Below are 22,847 nucleotides of genomic sequence, written 5' to 3' on the forward strand. Positions count from 1 at the left end.
TTTATGAAACTTACCTCGTTTATAACTGGTAACAAGGCGGTTCTAATGGTACTAACTACAAAGTGTAATCTAGACACCTTCATGTGGAAATTTCAGAAAATTGATATTTTTACTTAGGCAGATATGTATTTTCAGTCAGTTTGGGCTAGTAGTTTTCTTTGAAAGTTTATGAAACTTACCTCCTTTATAACTGGTGATAAGGCGGTTCTAATTGTTCTAAACACAAAGTGTAATCTAGACAGCTTCATGTGGAAATTCCAGAAAATTGTCATTTTTACTTAGGCAGATATGTATTTTCAGTCAGTTTGGGCTAGTAGTTTTCTTTGAAAGTTTATGAAACTTACCTCGTTTATAACTGGTAACAAGACGGTTCTAATGGTACTAACTACAAAGTGTAATCTAGACACCTTCATGTCGAAATTCCAGAAAATTGACATTTTTACTTAGGCAGATATGTATTTTCAGTCAGTTTGGGCTAGTAGTTTTCTTTGAAAGTTTATGAAACTTACCTCGTTTATAACTGGTAACAAGGCGGTTCTAATGGTACTAACTACAAAGTGTAATCTAGACACCTTCATGTGGAAATTCCAGAAAATTGTCATCTTTACTTAGGCAGATATGTATTTTCAGTCAGTTTGGGCTAGTAGTTTTCTTTGAAAGTTTATGAAACTTACCTCGTTTATAACTGGTAAGAAGGCGGTTCTAATTGTACTAAATACAAAGTGTAATCTAGACACCTTCATGTGGAAATTCCAGAAAATTTTCATTTTTACTTAGGCAGATATGTATTTTCAGTCAGTTTGGGCTAGTAGTTTTCTTTGAACGTTTATGAAACTTACTTCGTTTATAACTAGTAACAAGGCGGTTCTAATGGTACTAACCACAAAGTGTAATCTAGACACCTTCATGTGGAAATTCCAGAAAATTGTCATTTTTACTTAGGCAGATATGTATTTTCAGTCAGTTTGGGCTAGTAGTTTTCTTTGAAAGTTTATGAAACTTACCTCGTTTAAAACTGGTAACAAGGCGGTTCTAATGGTACTAAACACAAAGTGTAATCTAGACAGCTTCATGTGGAAATTTCAGAAAATTTTTATTTTTACTTAGGCAGATATGTATTTTCAGTCAGTTTGGGCTAGTAATTTTCTTTGAAAGTTTATGAAACTTACTTCGTTTATGACTGGTAACAAGGCGGTTCTAATGGTAATAACTACAAAGTGTAATCTAGACAGCTTCATGTGGAAATTCCAGAAAATTGTCATTTTTACTTGGGCAGATATGTTTTTTCAGTCAGTTTGGGCTAGTAGTTTTCTTTGAAAGTTTATGAAACTTACCTCCTTTATAACTGGTGATAAGGCGGTTCTAATTGTTCTAAACACAAAGTGTAATCTAGACAGCTTCATGTGGAAATTCCAGAAAATTGTCATTTTTACTTAGGCAGATATGTATTTTCAGTCAGTTTGGGCTAGTAGTTTTCTTTGAAAGTTTATGAAACTTACCTCGTTTATAACTGGTAACAAGACGGTTCTAATGGTACTAACTACAAAGTGTAATCTAGACACCTTCATGTCGAAATTCCAGAAAATTGACATTTTTACTTAGGCAGATATGTATTTTCAGTCAGTTTGGGCTAGTAGTTTTCTTTGAAAGTTTATGAAACTTACCTCGTTTATAACTGGTAACAAGGCGGTTCTAATGGTACTAACTACAAAGTGTAATCTAGACACCTTCATGTGGAAATTCCAGAAAATTGTCATCTTTACTTAGGCAGATATGTATTTTCAGTCAGTTTGGGCTAGTAGTTTTCTTTGAAAGTTTATGAAACTTACCTCGTTTATAACTGGTAAGAAGGCGGTTCTAATTGTACTAAATACAAAGTGTAATCTAGACACCTTCATGTGGAAATTCCAGAAAATTTTCATTTTTACTTAGGCAGATATGTATTTTCAGTCAGTTTGGGCTAGTAGTTTTCTTTGAACGTTTATGAAACTTACTTCGTTTATAACTAGTAACAAGGCGGTTCTAATGGTACTAACCACAAAGTGTAATCTAGACACCTTCATGTGGAAATTCCAGAAAATTGTCATTTTTACTTAGGCAGATATGTATTTTCAGTCAGTTTGGGCTAGTAGTTTTCTTTGAAAGTTTATGAAACTTACCTCGTTTAAAACTGGTAACAAGGCGGTTCTAATGGTACTAAACACAAAGTGTAATCTAGACAGCTTCATGTGGAAATTTCAGAAAATTGTTATTTTTACTTAGGCAGATATGTATTTTCAGTCAGTTTGGGCTAGTAATTTTCTTTGAAAGTTTATGAAACTTACTTCGTTTATGACTGGTAACAAGGCGGTTCTAATGGTAATAACTACAAAGTGTAATCTAGACAGCTTCATGTGGAAATTCCAGAAAATTGTCATTTTTACTTGGGCAGATATGTTTTTTCAGTCAGTTTGGGCTAGTAGTTTTCTTTGAAAGTTTATGAAACTTACCTCCTTTATAACTGGTGATAAGGCGGTTCTAATTGTTCTAAACACAAAGTGTAATCTAGACAGCTTCATGTGGAAATTCCAGAAAATTGTCATCTTTACTTAGGCAGATATGTATTTTCAGTCAGTTTGGGCTAGTAGTTTTCTTTGAAAGTTTATGAAACTTACCTCGTTTATAACTGATAACAAGGCGGTTCTAATGGTTTTAACTAAAAAGTGTAATCTAGACACCTTCATGTGGAAATTTCAGAAAATTGACATTTTTACTTAGGCAGATATGTATTTTCAGTCAGTTTGGGCTAGTAGTTTTCTTTGAAAGTTTATGAAACTTACTTCGTTTATAACTAGTAACAAGGCGGTTCGAATGGTACTAACCACAAAGTGTAATCTAGACACCTTCATGTGGAAATTCCAGAAAATTGTCATTTTTACTTAGGCAGATATGTTTTTTCAGTCAGTTTTAACTAGTAGTTTTGTTTCAAAGTTTATGAAACTTACCTCGTTTATAACTGGTAACAAGGCGGTTCTAATGGTACTAACTACAAAGTGTAATCTAGACAGCTTCATGTGGAAATTGGTTCGTATTTGTAAGGATGTCATTTTGTGAAGTTAGCTGCCTATGTTATTGTTGCAATATTTTCACATTTTATCTCACACATTTGGCTAGGACATCAGAAAAGTCATTATTTGCTTATTGAAGTTTATCCTTGACCTTGAAATGGTATATTTTACTGTTTTGTATAATTCATAAATCTAGACTTCTTTATTTGGCCGGGTTATCTTAGGCAGCTTACTTTAGGCTGCTAACTTCACACTCGTCTGACCTGCAGCGAATGTGGCCGCACATTTGCTGCAAGGATTGGCTACGTCAGTCACCTGAGAGCGCACCAGCGACGCTCTCAGCTGTAGCATAGCAGTCGCTGTAGCCGAAAACGGCTAGGAGGAGATGATGATGATGATGAGAGTATGAACGGTGGTTAAAATTACACCCTGTATTAATTTATTGTATTTGTAAATTTCGAAATATCGTTGTTTCTTTAATGTTCGTGTTATGTTATATAAAAACGGCAAGGGAAATAGTAGCATATGGATGGATACCTACTTTCTACTCAGGGGAAATGTCTTCAGAATGAGCAGATCTAGGGCCCGATTCGGATTTTGAAATGGACATCTATTAAGTAGATATCTTTTAGACATCACCAAGATACGATAACGATATGTTTAAGATCTAACCTGTCAAATTTGACATTTGCGCGATTCTGGGGATACTCTTGAACGATTTCCACAGGATATGACTTAGAGATCCAATTCACATCTAATAGATATCTTACTCTATCTTAACGTAAAAGTGACATTGGTTGCCCGAATTGCGCTGCAAAGGAAATTGATAGCTAAACTATAACGTATCTGGAATGGATCTAGTACGTGTCGTCTCTTGTGAATATCTTGAAGTTCGAATATGGCAGTAGGACAATAACACCGACACGTTCGTACTAGTAGTGCAGCTACGGTCAGAAATGGAATGTTACCCTTACGCTACGTCTTACGTAGGCGAACAACGCGCGAACGCGGCGCGGCGCGGCGCGGCGAAATCAATCCTTTGATGCCCATAGAAGTGTCCTACGTAAGCGATCTCGTTGCGAACGCGGTGCGGCGCGATTTGCATGCGAATGTCAGGCGGCGCGGCGCGGCGCAGCGCGGCGGCGGCCGCTTTCGCCGCGCCGCGCCGCGCCGCGTTCGCGCGTTGTTCGCCTACGTAAGACGTAGCGTTAGATTAGCACAATGCTATTTTACAAGCTTTTTATTAACTTGCAATGCAAGTACTTACCTATGTATGTATGTTTTTAAGGGTAAAATCTTACAAGTTAAGTTTGACCCATTTCCCGGTTTCCGATCAAGATAAAAATTTGCATATGTAAGTCGGTGACAATGCAATATTATGGTACCATATAGCTGATCTGATGATGGAGACAGGAGGTGGCCATAGAAAATCTGTGATAAAATAAAACAACGCAACGCAATTGTGTTTGGGGTTTGTAGAATTGTCTCGGTGAGTATTAGTTTCCTGTGCTCACAAAAGTACAGTCAGCAAAAAAAAACTTGTATTACCATAAATGTTTTTTTTTGCCAAAAACGTATAAGATGGCATGTGTGGGTTGCAGGAAATCCGAAATATAAAATAATGGGAAAGTAGCGGACGAATATTTCTCGCTAGATATAATAAAGTAATTACTTCCACTTCTGAAAAGAACATCCTGTGGAAACAATTAGGTATACCTAGGAAATTATCATATTTCTGGGAACGTACAATTAACAATAAAGAACCGGTCAAGTGCGAATCGGACTCGCGTTTCAAGGGTTCCATGCATTATCCAATTTTTAACAATGTATTTTTTTATGTGGAACGTGAATGAAATATCTTTAAAAACCCGTAGGCATCGGATGAAAAACTAAGTAATTAAGTCCGACTGACGCTTAACTGCACATTTCTAATTGAATGGTCGGGCAGACAGACATACGCACGAGTGATCCTATAAGGATTCCGTTTTTAGGGTTCCGTACCCAAAGGGTAAAACGAGACCCTATTACTAAGTCTTCGCTGTCCGTCCGTCCGTCCGTCCGTCTGTCTGTCACCAGGCTGTATCTCACGAACCGTGATAGCTAGACAGTTGAAATTTTCACAGATGATGTATTCCTGTTGCCGCTATAACAACAAATACTAAAAACAGAATAAAATAAAGATTTAAGTGGGGCTCCCATACAGCAAACGTGATTTTTGACCAAAGTTAAGCAACGTCGGGCGTGGTCAGTACTTGGATGGGTGACCGTTTTCTTTTTGCATTTTTTTCCGTTTTTTTTTTGCTTTATGGTACGGAACCCTACGTGCGCGAGTCCGACTCGCACTTGCCTGGTTTTTTCTTTTTGACGCACGGAACCCTAAAAAAATTAAAGTAAACAGGTAAACGTTTTTAGTCTAGTTTAGTTAAGCATATTAAAGGAGCACAATGTAGAGATTTGTACACATTTTAATTTTTTCCCTTGGGTTCTCGAAACTGGAGTTAACTATAAGTGAAAATGTTAATACAGTGCAAGATGAATACAAAACTCCATCTCGCTAGGAGACATATTCCGTGTTAAGGTGCGTTATTTAATCATAAACTCCTACAGTATTTCAATAAGCAACATTTTATTTATGGACGTATTTACGTAGGTACATTAAATCTGTACTTAGGTACCAACTTCTGCCACCCAAATCTTTCTCATCTTTCTGAGATAATAGTACCATTCAATAAATTACTTACTTTAATGAGAAAATCGAATGACCAGCCATGCTCAAAGTGTGTTCCGCGGAACCCTAGGGTTCCGCAAAGCTTCTATTGGGGTTCCGCGAAAATATACTTGTAATAATAAGAAAAAAATCCAGCTCTTCTATAGGTATATCTAGTCCACAGTGATGAACGAAAATTTTTAATTTGGGGTTCCGTCAAATATTTCGCTTGCCGAAAGGGTTCCGTCACCAATAAAGTTTGAGAACCGCTGATATAGACAAAGGTACAAACCAAAATTTGGGACAATATAACACATACCAAGGTGTTTTTATGTCAAAATTGGATTGGTACTAAAAACAGTTAAGTAACGGCGCGATTCGAGAAATGAATTAGAGATTCACTAGATATTAAATAGTAAAGATATGTGACGTTCTATGGCAAAAGGCTACTCTACCTTGTGGCGGCTGGCGTTTACGTCGTATAGCGCTGCAATAGCGTAAGCGCCAGCCGTCATAAGTTTTGCCGTGGAACGTCACATATCTTTACTATTTCATATCTAGTGAATCTTTAATTCATTTCCCGAATCGCGCCGTAAGTGAAACTTAAATACTGCCACTAAACACAATCGGCCTTCATATATGCCACGCCGTAAGGCGTAGCACGTAATACTGGTGTGTAGAAAAACATAATATAACTCGTAGCAAAGCAAAGATGCGCAGCAACAAAATAGCATGTCTGATAAGGTACTTATAGTTTTTTTTTTAATGTGTGGGGTCGATGCAAGCAAATAGCAAATTTTGAAACTTATCGGTATTTTGGATACCGTTACACCTACTTCGATTTGTGTACGCACATACATTTAAATAGCTTATGGAATCATAGAGTGCTCACTCCATACAAAGATAAAATCTATTTATAAGTAAGCGAGCTTTGCGAAAACATCTTTTATACTTATTAACACTACCTATTACTACCATACTTCCTATTCCCATACAACTTAATTCATATTATTATGAAAGAAAACTCATGTATAGTTGTTTTACCTTAGCATAGTTAAATATTTAAAACTAACTTAAATAGATACCTAAAACTAAATGAAATTACATATTATATTTCACTCGGTTTTAAGTATCTATTCGTCATGCATTGTTAAAAGAGTCCGGCCGGAATGCCATAGTAAATTTTTATTTGATTTATTATTTACCCCTAATTTACTAAACAGATATAAAGCGAGGAAAAGTTTAAAAGTACAAATACATTCTGCCTCGCACCAGTAAAACTGTACTACCAAATTGGTAATCTATCTTGACACAAACGTTACACCGTAATCGAATCCGACAAAGAAGATAGAAAAAATAAACTGGGTACGTGAGAAGAAACCCGGATCACGCCTACTCAGCACTTGTTTTGTAAGTCAATGAGAACCGATGTAGTGACGATGTTTGTAAAAAAATTCATTGCTTATTGAAAGCATGTGTGAGTACGGCTTACATATACAAGTACCGTGGGTTAAGGGGGTGTTGAGGCTAAAGGTTAACCCCCACTATTCATAAAACTTTACGGGCCTGATTTAGTTAAGTAGGTTAGTCATAAGGACTTATTTTAACCGAAGTAACGAGTAAGTCATAACAGTAGTACTAAGTGGGTTTTAGGATAAAAAAAGGCGCGTGATTCTAAGTAGAATTAACATAAGAAATTTCAAATGATACCAAAGGACATTTTGACATCAGAGAGTGAGTTAGAATTGGCCTAAATAAGTAATTTTCATAAACAATAAAGTGTTAAGTTGAAATAAACCATAAAAAAGTACTACTACATTCATGAGAGAACAGATTCCGCAATAAAGCTCTATTTAATTTAATTTTGTTGTCGAGCCCTCAGGAGACATTTCAATGCCTTCATTTTATAGAAATATTTGAGCAAGAATACAAAAGAGTTAAGAATCTGTTTTATATAATAGTATTTGCTATTTGAATTTGTAGGTATTTTAGTAAATTTGTTGTTTTTTAAGGTATTGTCGAAAACTACAGACACGGCAACTTAGCTAAAACAATACGAGTATGCCGATTTCTCTGCAATTGAACTACTTATAAGAGCCAACAGGAGTGGTCATTTCTCCATATAAACGTACTCCTCGTTTTCCTCCGTGGTTTTTGAAGCTAGAGCAATGATTTTTTCAACACAGATTAATATTGTCAATATCTGTGTCGGACCGTTTTGCTTTTTTTGATATTTTTGTTTTTTAAGGCGCTAGAGCCCTTCAAAAATGGCCAAAATGGCCTAATTGACTATGCCGCAATGAGAGGCGTGGCATTCAAAACTGATATCAATTAGCCAAAAAAGCAAAACGGTCCGACACAGATAATTTCATAATCATTTAGATTTACAAATTTGGTTACTATAGGTTAAGTTTTGGAGGAGGAAACAGAGGAGTACGAAACCTCGATTTTAGAGATTTTTACGCAGGATTTTTCGCCTTGTCCTTATCGCACTACTTTTAGGTGCCGCTTCCGTTAGCGAGACGGGTATATTTACCTAAAATATTTAAAACTCAGCTCCTGTTTCGTCTTAAAAACTAAAATACATATTAAATGCTTATACTTAAAACTAAATAATTGCCGGTCATGCTGACTATGAAATATTGCAACGTAACGACTTTTAGTTTTCTGAAAAGCTCACAAGACGCTGGAGTTCGTATATTTTAAACCACATTGTAAGTAGCAATCTCCCAGTAGTGTTAAGCTAGAGTGAAATATGATACATCAATCTTTACGTGTTACTAGCTCAGTGAAATCGATTGAGGTCAATACAAGTCATACGTCTTAGTCAACTGCGAGCTCGTGCGATGCACTAAGCCCCAAATGTAAGAGTTTCAGAATAAAAATTGGAAGGAACTTGCAATTTTTAAGGTAATTCTATCTAATAGTGGTTATAAATGTTATAATATAATAGCATGATTACAAATGCCGCAATACGCCGATTGAATACCTAGTCATTGAGTATTTTTGAATCATTTCAGTATGTAGGTACAGTTTTAAATTCGGTACCAAAAGAACTCTAAAAGAGATTAGACTGATTAGATTATCTAAAGATTTTCTCGCCTCCCATTAATTATTGTGTGACCACGAATGCGAAATAGCTACAACTATTTTACTGTAGCTATAACTTTTAATATTTTTGACTGCTATTGGTAAATTGCATTTATTATCGTTTGATGTCCCAGATTTTAAACATAAAACGGTGAAATTCTCAATACCAATTATAAAATCCAAGCGTATTCAAATATGATGCACTTTTGTGAGTATTTGCAATCCATTTATTAGAAACCAAAGCATAGACATAACGTAATTTCTAAAGCAACTTGAACGAAAAAATTGCCATAAAATTCTATTACAAAGTACAACAAGAAAGTGATGAAAACTTAGCGACGGAAACTTTAAATCCCTCTCCACATAAAACAGCGCAGAAACTCTTTTATAAGGCGACATTTTGTGATATAACCCCGTATGTAGTGCATGTGACGAGAGCTAATATACGAGGTAATATCTCATGGCTTGCAACTGCGGCCGCCTGTCCGGGGACCGGAAGTACAGAGTTCATTACATGTACCAACCGGGGATTTTGAGGACGGATACGTAGCAGTAACCATTTTTAGTCGTTGATAGGGGAAGATTGGGATCCTTTATACAAAGGGGAGCATTCCTCGTCTTAGCCATGATTTCAATTGAAATATCTGTCAAATAATCACAAGCCGAAAAATATAAAATTGTTTTAAATCGGACCTTAAGCTAAGGTTAAGAGAACTCCTTATTGACGTAACAATGAGCAATTAGCAAAAGTAGAAAACAAGTGAGGCAGTAAATCATTGTAAAAGGAAAAGTAAATCTGTTTGCAAAATGTCCGGAGGTTATCATAGCTTAAGTTGAATAAACTTTGATAATCAAAACATTGTCGTATGTTTGTTTATTGTATTCACTGAGTCAAGTTAAAATAAACGTGTTTAAAATATCAAATTTTTTTAAGAAAATAATGGCGTTGAACACAGTAGGTAAGTAAAGACTTACCTACCATGTTCACCTGTGTGTGTGTCTATGTGTGTGTTATGTGTACCTTTGTAAAGGAAGGAATTGAATAAAATAATTTCGATTACGTAGGTAGTAGCAAAATATTTTACTTCAAAATCATTGGATTTACATATTTTGTAATGAGCACAAACGTCTTCAAACTATAACACAATGCTTTAAAAGTAGAAAAAACTACTATGATAGCCGTTTTAGAAATGTAAGCTCTTACGGTAGATGTTGTTAGGCGCCTCCTTAGTGTTTCCATTTTACGGACAAATATTCGAAAGCATTTGATTGATTTACACCAAGAATGTTGCGGATGCAGATTTTTTGACATCCGCGGATGCGGATGCGGATATTTAAAGGCTCACATCTGCGGAGGCGGATGCGGATGTCAAGATCAGGTACTTATTTAAAAAACGTCAATAATACATTTTTAGTAATTTTTATATAAAAAAAAACAAACGTTTAGTATTTGAGCAAGAATATAGTTAGGTGTGTTATATTTGATAAACAGTAACATGGCCGACTTTACTGAATCCAGACGATTTCGTTATAGGTAGGTAATGACGAAATTACCTAGAATTGTCACCGCCGCTAAGACGTTCCTGTAACGATTTGTTCGACATCCGCATCCCCATAAGCTCCGCATCGATTTTATGCGGATGTGGATGCAGATGCGGATGTTGAAAATAATGCGGAAGTTCCACGGTTGCTGATGCGAATTTTCGCAACATCCCTGATTTACACCATGAAACAACAAAATAAGGACTCCAAACAAAATGGATCGGTGACCTTGATACTAGGAACTGTTGAATGAGAGAAACCCACTCATTGAGGACTGCTGGGCGTCTGTCGGCTGATATAATAATGATTAATGATGATGAAAAATCAAGGCCGCAATGAAATAGCCGATAAAAAAACTCCAGGCGGGAAGATGTATGTTTAACGCAGTGCATCTTTTCTGGCCGTCGAAAAAAAGTGACTCCAAGTAGCTAGGCGCTTCTTGGGGAGCCATAAGAAATGGGTGGAACTGGCCCTGTGCCTCTGCCTCTGCTTAGCTGGCCGTGCAGGATGGAGTCATAAAAGATGCTCTCTCCAGGGAGGATTTGCATTAGTATATAGCTGACTATTTTATGTTTTTAAGTACAATTACAACTCTTTATTACCGGCATTCTACCCAGTGTTAAATTGGGTCATCATGTGAAGCAACACTCAACATCGGCCATAAATAAAACAGTTTACTTACCATCTCTTCAGGCCGACGTCCGGAATTTAATCAAATAGCCTAGTAGCTAGTTTATCCTTCTCCCCGCAACCGCTTAACAGTCCTTTCTTAATTCCATTCCATTCCATGTCTCTGCGTGTGTTCAGTATCCACTCGTTAAGTTTATTTACAGTGGGGTAAATTGTGACAGAAATGTATGTGTTCACATGTAATATGTAATATTTTAAGAATATTATGAATAAATAAGTATGAACACACTTTTGCCTCAATCCACGATTTTATTTTTTTGTGCACGAATCGGATTTGCATTTGAAAATTAAAAAGATACTTTCATAAAGAAATTCCCCGTCTTTAATTTGCTCACACTGAGAAGTAAGAAACTAAGGTAAAGCAACCAACGAAATGTATGTATTCTTCAAACAAGCAGTTTACGGTGACAATTTTACCTCTACGTTGCCTCCAGAAACTCGCGAACTAAATTGACATGAGTTTGACAAATAAAATGATCAGGGTTTGACAAATGAAATAGTCAGGGGTATATGCCGATAAAATGATATCGATAAGTAAGATGCACTTACTACCCATGTGATAATTATAAAGGGGTCACAAACGATTTCGATTTGTATGAATGTGACGAGAAAAGTGGTTGATTCGATTGTAAGATTGTGACGTTACCAATCAAATCAGGAGGTGCGGATGTGAAACTGACAAATATGCAGGTTTGGGGGCAAGTTGTTTATATCAAGAGCTTGCGGTTGTCGCCATAAATCTAAAATTAGTGATTTAATTTTATACAATGTGACCGGTAGATGAGATTGATCGATAGTTAAAGTTAGACCAAGAAAAGTCTGCAGCGATTTTGATAGCCCACGCAGTGCAACTGTTATTTAATACGTCATAATTTCATAGAATTTTGACTTTTAAAATAATACTTGCACTGCGTGGGCTATTAAAATCGTTGCAGACTGTTTTGGTCTAACTGTATTTAAATTCTGACCTAATTGTCAACTTGAATATCCAGTTTAGGGACTGGTTTTCTTTACAATCGAAGCAATAGGGATCACCGAGACGATTTAATTTTTAAGTCCACACCACACAAAATAAATGAAAAATCTTATCTTATTTCCCCATCTGGGTCGGCCTTATTTGTATTTTGAGCCAAAATCACTGTTTCTATGTTATAACCTACAACTTGTTACTCTAGCTGTAAGTTTTACTAACAAATAAAATAAAATAAATATAATAAAATATTTATTTAATTACCTACAATATGTTTATCCAATATCATTGTATCGATAACTATAAAATTGCACAATTTTCGAAATACCAAGTAACATTTGTAAAATAATTTAAATTACTTATCGTAAAATAATTTAAGATACATTTTAACTGACCGCGCAACAGTAGCGCCGCTAGAGGTGAATTCTCGCGATATTCTCTAATTCAAACTTTTTTGAAAATATCGATATGAACAGCACTGGCCAAACTGTGGTATCATTTGTGCATATTGACCTGTCAATTTAGTTCGCGAGATTCTGGAGGCAACCTTACATAATAGTTGACATAATGTATAACCGTTAAACTTTCAATTCCCCATAATTGTATTTATATGACACCTGTCAGCCTACCTGACAGTCTCATGTTTGAAAAATACTATAGTTTAAGTCAAAAGTATATATGTACTTATGTATCACTTCACCTACACCCTGCAAACATGTTTGTATGCAGGGGTGCTAAGCAAACAGTTTAGCTGACCGTATAGGTATATATACTACGTTAATCCCAATATTTGGCGAGTACTATTATAACCGACAGTTTCTGAATAGATACGTGTCATTTTGAGAATAAGTCCTCGCCAATAACAGTGTTATTTGAGTAATTCGACGTAAGAACGTGACTTACAATAGAAAGAACCTTTTCAAAGCAAATAATTATTCCAGTCCTCTTCGGTAAATAACGAAAAACAGTTATGAGAGGGAACTTTACTTATTACATTCATACATGTATGTTGTTCTTAGATTTAACGCCCTCTTAGCCTAGTTGTTAGTGACCCTGAAGCAGGTCCCAGGTTTGAATCCCGGCAAGGCATTTGTATATACATGGTACTGGGTTGATATGTGTAAGATGTTATCCAAATATTTATTGTATTTGGGTACTCATTCCTAAACCTTCTCGTAAGAAATAAAATTTCCTTATGTGTACGGCAAAGAGTTAGTATCTAGGTGTGAAGTGTTTTATAAAACATACAGAGCCACTGCGTGAACTGCGTCTAAAACAAACTATACTGATAGTGCATAAAACTGTCACCATGTACATTCGAAGTTCCAATTACAAGGTCCATTGTGGCGCCTTGCCGTCGTAATGAAGTAGTCGGCGGGCGAATCGACTGTCCGATAATACAGTAATTTATGGGGCCATATTTCTCGCTGCGAACCCCGATGGGACCCTTATGACGATCACGAGGCGGAGTGTATCGGGAAAAATTGTTACAGAAAATCTTATACAAACAGTGTGATAGAATATTTGAACGTTTGGATATCGGTAGAAGTGAACTTTTTGAAACCTAACCTAATTTTTGCTAACGTCGTCTACCACCATAATGACCACAATAGAAGCTATAGGTATATAAGCGGTAATAACACGTTAAAAAAATTATCTATATTTTTTGCACTGTAGTGGGTGTTAGCGCTTTCTACCGTGAGATTAAAGTTAAAAAAACAAAAAATAAGAAGCTATAAGCTTCAATTACAAGGAGATCTACAAATATGTAGGTATTTAATTCAATTTGCAAAATTATTAGTGTAAATAACCCTGTAAAACTGCGTCTTGCGGAAAGAGTAGGTACAGGAAAATTAATGCCTAGACTTCCTAATGACGTGACTAATTAAGGGAACAGATAATAAAGTAATTCCTGTATACATTGATATTTTTGAAATATATGAATATATGGGTGCTTCACTGCTTACCTACTCAAACACGTTTTTACGAAGTCTTTGAAGACAAGGGATCGGAATTTTTTTCAATATTAATCATTTTAATTAGGTATAAGTACCAGTAAAACGGACACAGGATTATACAGAAGAAAACAAACTTATCCGTTAGTAAACTTTATAAATTTAAATAAAGAAGTCATAAAAAAACACCTCAAGAGTGATGACGCAATTAATCCTTTCATAAATTTAAAAACATAAGAGTCGTAAAAACTATTTATTTGCAAGCGCTTTAGTTTTGGGCTAACGAAGTAATTAAGGGAGAAACATCAACTCGCTTGATGATAATTACATTCAGTTGCTTGATGACTGAGACGGCTTAATAGCTCTCGCTGAACTGTAATAATCTCGTTTTTATCTCGTAGTAGAAATTCTGAAAAATATGTACTTACCTACTTACTAAATAGAGAGAATGAACGAATGTCAAATCTGATTCCATTTTTAACGAAGAAAACCGCGCTATACTTATATAGCCACGTACACTGCTGTTAGTAGGAAGAAATATAGGTAACAACTTAACTGTGGTGCCCTTAAGTTATTTAAATTAAATAAAGAGATGCCGGAGGAGGCACTATCTCGGGAGACGTGGAAGACAAGGGGAGAGGCCTTTGCCCAGCAGTGGAACATCATAATAGACTAGCAAAAAAACATATAAATTTCTCTTCTTTCCCCTGCCCTTATCCCACGTCATGTGCGGTCGGCACAACATGTTTTTCTCTTCCATTCTCCTCTGTCTTTCGTGTCCTCAGCACTCCTTTCAATTTTAAAAACATATAAATTTATAGGTAAGTAAGTATAATTATTTATTTCACCATCTTGGTAAACGCAGGAAGCACCAGCTTCCACATTACGCCCATACCGACGATATTGACGGACCTTATCTGAAGACTTAACTGAAGATCCTTCCTGAAGACCTTGGAAATAATTTAAAATCTTATACGTATGAGGCTTTGCCGATCTTCGACGTGGACATATTGGATGAGTAAATTTACCCAATGCTGAAACGAAGCCGGCTTGGAAATCCATGCCTTCTTGGCATGGGACCTTCAGAGGTTAGGTTGGTAAATAATGAATGGTGTTGCCCCCTGAAAATAAATAACATAACAGTCAGCTGTTAGTTAAAAAAAATAGTAAATGGGCATTTTTTGGGTAAAGTCAATATAAAAACTCAGATGTAAATATATTTTCCTTTTTTATTGCGGGTTTTGTATTACAATCTAAAGAATGTAAGTATTTACAATCAAAATTGTAAATACTTACATCCAATCCAGTGCAAGGCAATCCAAGGATGTGGGTTCGAGTCCCACGTTGGTCAGTGTTGATCATCGTTGATTTTTTCATTGTGATTATTTGATTAACATCTGTATTTACAATTTATAGATAAAATATAAAAACTTAGTTTTAAAATTGTTAGTTACGCCCTTCTTCATACTGACGGCAGTAAACTATTCTGATACTCAGTAATTACTTGTTATTCTAAATAACAGGAAAACACAATAAGGTTAATTAGTCAATACGGGTAAATATATATTGAAAAAAAAAATCTTGTACTGACTTTAAATGTTTTATTACAATAACCCACGGTTTACTTTGATTCCTAGGGTTACCTACTTGATAAAAAAACTTTACTTCATGATTAAACTTAATTTGTGAGTATACTATTTCTAAGAACTGTCTCTAAGTAAATTAAGTTTGCTACTTAATTGTTCCACTTCACAGTGGTGTGAGATTTGTAATTCGACCTAATCCTTGAAAAGGGTCGTTCTAGAGCTCATTCGAAATTATTTAAGCCCAGACAACTAGGGGTCTAAACTTGGTTTTAATGTTATTTGAGGTTTTGATTAGTTTATGAATAAATTAAGGAAATCGGTATGTGTGCTCTAAAGTTTTATGTAAAGGCTGATTTTTTAATAAGTCGCTTTCTGACAAGTAGTAGGTAGGACTAGTTGACATATCGTCATGGTTGTCGCTTTCTAACAATTAGGTACTTGCTAAAATGTCGTCATGGTAATAGTCACTTTCTAATAAGTAACTAGTAATGGCTAGCTAGTGCTACTGCTATAATGTCGTCATGGTAGTCGTTTTCTAACAAATAGGCAGAACTTGCTATAATATCGTCATTGTCGTCGCTTTCTAAGTAGGTAGCACTTGCTAAAATGTCGTCATGGTAGTCGCTTTCTAACAGTTAGGTAGCACTTGCTAAGTACTATTAGTTATTCTGTGCTAAAATGTTGTTATGGTAGTCGCTTTTCTAAGTAGGTAGCACTACTTGCTAAAATGTCGTCATGGTAGTCGCTTTCTAACAGTTAGGTAGCACTTGCTAAGTACCTACTATTAGTTATTCTGTGCTAAAATGTTGTTATGGTAGTCACTTTCTAAGTAGGTAGCATGTGCAACACACAACCTTTTTTATATAAATTTACCTTTTTGTACGTTTTATTGTCTATGTTTTTTGATACCTTTTGTCTTTTTATTACTGACACATTACATTTTGTTTTACCATTGAAAATCCAGTGCCTTCTTATTTACAGTCATCTATAAAATAGCACTTGCTAAAATGTCGTCATGGTTGTCGCTTTCTAAGTAGCACTTGCTAAAATGTCGTCATGGTTGTCGCTTTCTAAGACAAGTAGGTACCTATTAGCGCTTACTAAAATGATGCACAACACGATAGATGATACAATACAAGTGCAATCGCCTTTCGTCCACAAATATAAGCCTCTTCTAAGAATAGTATACCTACAAGAGATAATGTTTGACCTTACAAGGAAGTTCATGGAAAAACAATGTCCCGTATGAAAACATAAGAGCCTACGTATGTATATAAAGGAATTCTTCTGTACAATATTACACTGTGAACTGAACCGCAATAGGGAACGGACAATAAGGTGAGTTTCCGTGTATTAATTTTAATTACTTTTCCTGTTGTGTTAGTATATTTAGCCGTAACAATGTTTTAATCCATAGTTTCATATACTTAGCATTATTTAATTACATACCTCTAGTTACACTTAATTATGACTTATTATTGATTGACTTGGTTTAGGAGACATAGGATTTTAAGTCAAGTATCTAAGTCATAGACTGGGCTTATTATTTTAATTTTTAAATTAACAGAAAACTTGAATGCCTACATACCAATCTGAAATCTAAGTTAATTTAGACGTTCGTTTATTTTAATCATGCATAATTTGACATTTGTTTTGATTCAATATAATATAGTTATTACAGCTAAAAGTAAACTTACGGTCGAGTTCACAAACATATTTACAAGCCAACGTTCTAAAAATATATTAACACAATTTTCTTGTCAGTGTCTTAGAGGAGCGTAAATATTTTTTTGGAGCGAGGGCTTGTTTAACTCGACTTGTTGAACTCGACTGTACAGGCCGCGTAGCCAAGATGCCGATCGCTTACGCTCCGTAGCGATCGAAACGCAACTGTCACTGTCGCACTTATATGGAAGAGTGATAGAGAGACATAATGCTTTTCGTTGTCGAAGCGATAGCGATTGTAACCTTGGCTAGGCCGGCTGGGTTCGTAATATTGTATTTATAGCGACGCCGTACAATAAACTATGAATAAAGTTTAATTTATATTATTATCTCAATGAATGTTATAAACCGCAATTACACTGTCTCTTACTGGGCATAAGAATAAAACTCAGAAGAGTAAATAAAGTATTATTTTGATCTTCCTCTGAGGCTACATATTGAAAAAGAAGTGTAACAAAGATCCTTCATTTATGTTTCAGATGAAAGTCATAATAACATTGGCGTTGTTAGCTGTAAGTCATGCTCATATTATTAAGCCAGCATGTGACCTGATCTCCATCCAAGACATCATCTATCAGAAGGAGGTGCTGAAAGAAAACGTAAACGACCCCTACCAGATGGCAATCGACTATAACACTAATACGCTCTTCTTCAGCCATTCAAGAGCTAATCCAAAAAACAACGAAGATGTATTTGAGTCAGCATATTTGAACCTGGCAAATAACGAATATAATATCATCCCTGGGATTATAGGCGGATTTGCCGCTGCTGTTGACAATAACAAGCACAAAGTATATCTCGGTGGAAGAAACGGCATCTACGAGTACGATTACGAATCAAAAAAAGCAATCCATGTCAACCCCAATGGATACAGCGTTTGGCAATTATTCTTCAAGGATAAGCTTTACTACACCGCCTACCCACAAGAAAGAGTGTACACTTTTGAAGGTGGCAAATCGCTAATAGTGCCTGAGCTAAAACGAACCATGGCACAGCTAGTAGCTCTTGATAATAACTACAATACCTATTTCTCCAACTCATCTGGTCTATTTTGCTTAAATAAATCTGATAAGAACATTGTTCTATTGGGTGAATATACCGTTAATAGTTTCACGGCTGACGTAAATGGTAATATATACTTCTCGACGCCTTCTGGTTTTTACAATATAGATAATAACCAGAAGGTTAATAAACTAGTAGATCTTGATGACGTTTTCGGATTGGTTGTCGATGGAAAAAATAACTTCATTTACGGGTCCGGAGATAAAATTATCAGATTATCACCGACCCAAAATAAATGTTTGTAGAATGGCAATAATAAGTAGTACCTACCTTATACCATTTTTAATACGGTATGCATTTTTTCTTCAGTTTATTACACGGGCTCTTTTTTAAGCTTATCCAAATTTTGCGAAGTAAATATACTTAAATAGGTCATACTAATCAAATTTTTTACTTAACCAACCCCGAAATTGTGCGAAGAAATGTATGACTCACCCATAGAAAACATCGACTTCTGATGTATCAGAATGTATGAAAGGTCCTTTTTTTTGCGATTTCATGGTTGGTCCCATATACTGTGAAAATATTATATTAATTAAATATATTTATGCTTTCCACATTACTATGAATGATGTATATCAAAATATATGAATAAATGGAAAAAAATGTTTTATTCGTTTGGAATTGTTGGAATTTAATTTCCACTACATGTGTGCTACAATATGATGTAGTACATATTATTTTTTAATTTCTTAACGATCAGAACGAACGGCGGGTGCTATTCAGTGAAGCGAAAAATTGAAAGCCACGTGTTAAATGAAGGCACCAGTCACATGTGTGGGTTTCACATAACGGAGGAGGGTGGTATTCGGGCGACTTGAAAAGTAGAAACAGATAGTTAAAAAGCTAAAGGATCTCTTAAAATGTACTTTGAGTAAATCGAAGATGTATTTTGAGTGGACGCGGGGAAGTACCTTAGGCACTGAGTTACATCCCACATGCCTCCATACTACATTAGAATATAACCTGTTGAGCTCAATTGCCACATTGATGGTACTTACTGTCTGTTTTTTTTTAATTATTACTCTTATTAGACACTGAGACTTCTTCACTTAAAACTTCGAATAAAACGGTGCATTAACATTTTATGAATACTTTACGGCATAAAATTTTAGACACGTGAAGCTGAGTTGCCGGAAGTTCCCGCGCTCGGAATAACTTAGGACTTTCTGCCGTATTCTAACTTCAAGATATTCACAAGAGACGACACGTACTAGATCCATTCTAGATACGTTATAGTTTAGATATCAACTAGTTCTCTTTTGCAGCGCGCGCAATTCGGGCAACCAATGTCACTTTTACGTTAGATAGAGTAAGATATCTATTAGATGTGAATTGGATCTCTAAGTCATATCCTGTGGAAATCGTTCAAGAGTATCTCCAGAGTCGCGCAAATGTCAAATTTGACAGGTTAGATAGGTTAGATCTTAAACATATCGTTATCGTATCTTGGTGATGTCTAAAAGATATCTATTAGATGTCTATTTCGAAATCCGAATCGGGCCCTTTATCGCCAGAAAGTCATTCACAGGAGCAATATCATTATTACGCGTTACGAATACTTTATTTTAGATACACTTTGTGGCCTCTAATATGGCCGAATAATTAAAAACCACAGAATATTAAACTAATATTTTCAACTTTTCAACTAAACAAGAAAACTAAAAGTAAGTATGTCTAAATTCTGTAGGGTTCTCTCTCTCTTTAAATCACAGTTAATAAGTCGCTTGCGTCCAGTCCGGAAGTCACTGGTGATTCTAATCTTGTAAAAGTGGCATTTTATTAGCAATTTGATATTAGATATAATTAACCATATTTAAAACATTGCTAAAACAGAGGGCCTATCGCGAACCACGTTCGACGTGTTGCCTCTCTGTCGCACTTTTAAATTCGTACGTAAGTGTGACAGGGAGGTAACACGTCGAACGTGGTTCGTGGTAGACCCTCTGGCTACGTTTTGTGTCTTCTTTACGAAAACCAAATTAGATCTATGGCCGTCGTAATTGCTTTTTACTATGGACGCGTTAAAAAGTTAAATCGCTTCAAGTTGATTAATCGAAAAAGTTCATTTTTTCTCCTTTTGTTAAAACTTTTGATAGGCGTTGAAGCACTTTTTGTGTGCAAAGGGGAGCTGAAAAATTCGTTTTGTTACAACCCCGTGATACTTTTTATACGCCCAGTGAGCTCAACACAACTGTCACATGTTTTAGATCATAATAAATTAAGTTACGTTGATTTACAATATACAGGATTACCTTTTTGATACTAAAGATACATTTAAGTTATTTATTATATTAAGTAGAAGTAAGTTAATATCCTCTCTTAGCTGTATCTTTTACTGAGATGTACCAATAAAAAGGATTCTATCTATGTATCTATCTACATATATCATAAAATTTTAACTTAATACTTGCCGTGAAATAGCCATTTTACGCCCCACCGCAAATAACGCAAGTAAAAAAGAGGTTTTTATTTTTTATACATAGTTAGATATGCCATCTTCTGTATCACGTTCGTGTTCCTCATTACTTAGGAATTGAAGATGGTGATTCTTGGCGTGAGCATCGATCAGCTGTACCAAACTGCAGGCCTATTATGGATGGCTTTATCCGCGTGACAAAATATCCGTCACTTTTTAACAGAGCGCGATTGAAAGTGATACCGTTTTATCACGCTGTCACGTAGACAAGAACGATCATCATATCCGTACTAATATTGACGGGTAAAAAATGAAGTCTAGATTCTTTCGTAGTCATACTTTATATGTAAGAATGGGTTAAAGTCTAATTTTATAAGCTAAATAGACTTAAATTGATACTTTGATATATCTTAATTAAAGAATTAAAGATTAAATTAAGTTAGACAAAATTAAACCTTCAGAAGAACACAACACGATCTTTGTTGCTGTAACTTTCAATGTTTCCGGCTCACTTTGAACTCAGGAGATTGACATTTAAATCGCTAAAGAAAATACAGTTGGTCTGATTTCCGCAGAGACGAGGCACCGCCGCCGTCGCCTCACTCAGAAATACTTTTGCACTTCAATATGAAGCACTTGATTTATCACGAACCCTCCTCAATGTTGAACAAGAGCAATTTGCAAGAATATACGCAAACGTTCCGCTTCACGTATTGGCGCTTAAATGGAATTCTCTTAAAAGGTTTTCCGAAATACATAAGTACTTATACCGAACCAAGTCCGTCTTTTCATCTGATTATTTGAGACGCGTTTCTATTGATTTATCCATTCTTGACTCGACGTTACTTATTTATTTGTTAGCCTATTGTGTCCCACCGCTGGGGCCTTCCTCTCTTTCTTCTACGCGTCTCGGTCTAGGACAATATTAGGCCAATCATTCAGACTAGTTCATATTTAAGTGTTTGGTAAATTAATTTGTTATTAATTTTCTTAATCTATTATTCATACATTTAATCGATTATAAATTGATGCAGAAATGGGGCCATTAGAGATTCATGCCTTTAGATGTGTATTTGTACACATGTAGCTACATGATTCAAGCCAACGCAGTCTACAGAGATAGTTTTTTCTGCACGTAGTCTTAAGTTTGTTGTAAAGTTGATTGACTTGAAATAACAAATGGAGTATGTATAACAAATACCAATTTCGATGTCTGTTTCAGGCATGAACCTTGTCATCCATTTTAATACTAAACAAGGCAGGGGTTCCTTCTTATATATTATATATTATGGAGAGGTACCTAATCGAATTTAAGCTGTCGTGAGTCATACTAACTAATTGCGCGAGTGACTATAAAATACGTGATTAAAACCATATTATTAGCTTAGTCACTTTAGTCTATATTTTTAGTGATATATAAAAATCTTCATACAAATGACCCGATTTAATTGTTCTTGATTATATAATATTTTATTTTTCTTCACTCGTTGCGGATATAAACACATCTTTGGAACACTGTGTACTGAAATGATATTTGTATTGTACCTTCGGAATATTAAATATCAGTAAGGTTGTTGAATAACAACCTTACTGATATTTGCCTTGACCTTGTTGCTATATTGAATAATATAGCAGGGAAATTAGATTCCACTTTCATTCCATATAAAGTAGTAAACTACATTAAATGTGGTTTACTACTTTGTATAAATATAAATTTCATCGACATTATGTGCAGCATGCATTTGGAGATAATGTGGCATATGGGGATATTTCAAGAAAATAAGCGGCGACGAAAGCTTTTAGAGAGATGCGAGGAACGCACAACATGTCTATAAGATACCCGTTATACATGTTACATTCATGAGGAATCCAGTATATGCGACGACAAATTTAATAATATATGAAAATAACCTATAAATTCCTTGCGTAGACCAACATTATTATTGAATATTCTAATACGTAAATAGCGTTACGTTTAACCAGCTTGACATCTAATTTCGCGAGGCAATTTATTCCGGCCATAACATACATTAAATAAGATCGCATAAGGGAAG

General features: G+C 35.4%; 1 protein-coding gene and 1 long non-coding RNA gene across 4 annotated transcripts in view; both read left to right on the plus strand.

Annotated features, from left to right (window-relative positions):
* The window catches only part of LOC134664475 (ommochrome-binding protein-like), a 223,045-nt gene extending 204,062 nt beyond the window's left edge, over positions 1–18,983 (plus strand). The window contains exons 1-2 of one of the 3 annotated variants that reach the window (XM_063521149.1): positions 13,941–13,951; positions 17,792–18,983. In XM_063521149.1, coding sequence (XP_063377219.1) covers positions 17,792–18,619 — 828 coding nt within the window. In that variant the 5' untranslated portion in view covers positions 13,941–13,951 and the 3' untranslated portion in view covers positions 18,620–18,983. Of the gene's footprint in view, positions 1–13,940; positions 13,952–16,853; positions 16,926–17,791 lie in introns of those variants that run through there. The other 2 variants (XM_063521148.1, XM_063521150.1) reach the window with 2 other exon arrangements.
* Positions 1–22,847, plus strand: part of LOC134664486 (uncharacterized) — a 469,507-nt gene that overhangs the window by 174,928 nt on the left and 271,732 nt on the right. The gene's annotated exons all lie outside the window — the stretch shown is intronic.

This window comes from Cydia fagiglandana, chromosome 5, assembly GCF_963556715.1.
Source record: "Cydia fagiglandana chromosome 5, ilCydFagi1.1, whole genome shotgun sequence".
NCBI lineage: Eukaryota > Metazoa > Arthropoda > Insecta > Lepidoptera > Tortricidae > Cydia > Cydia fagiglandana.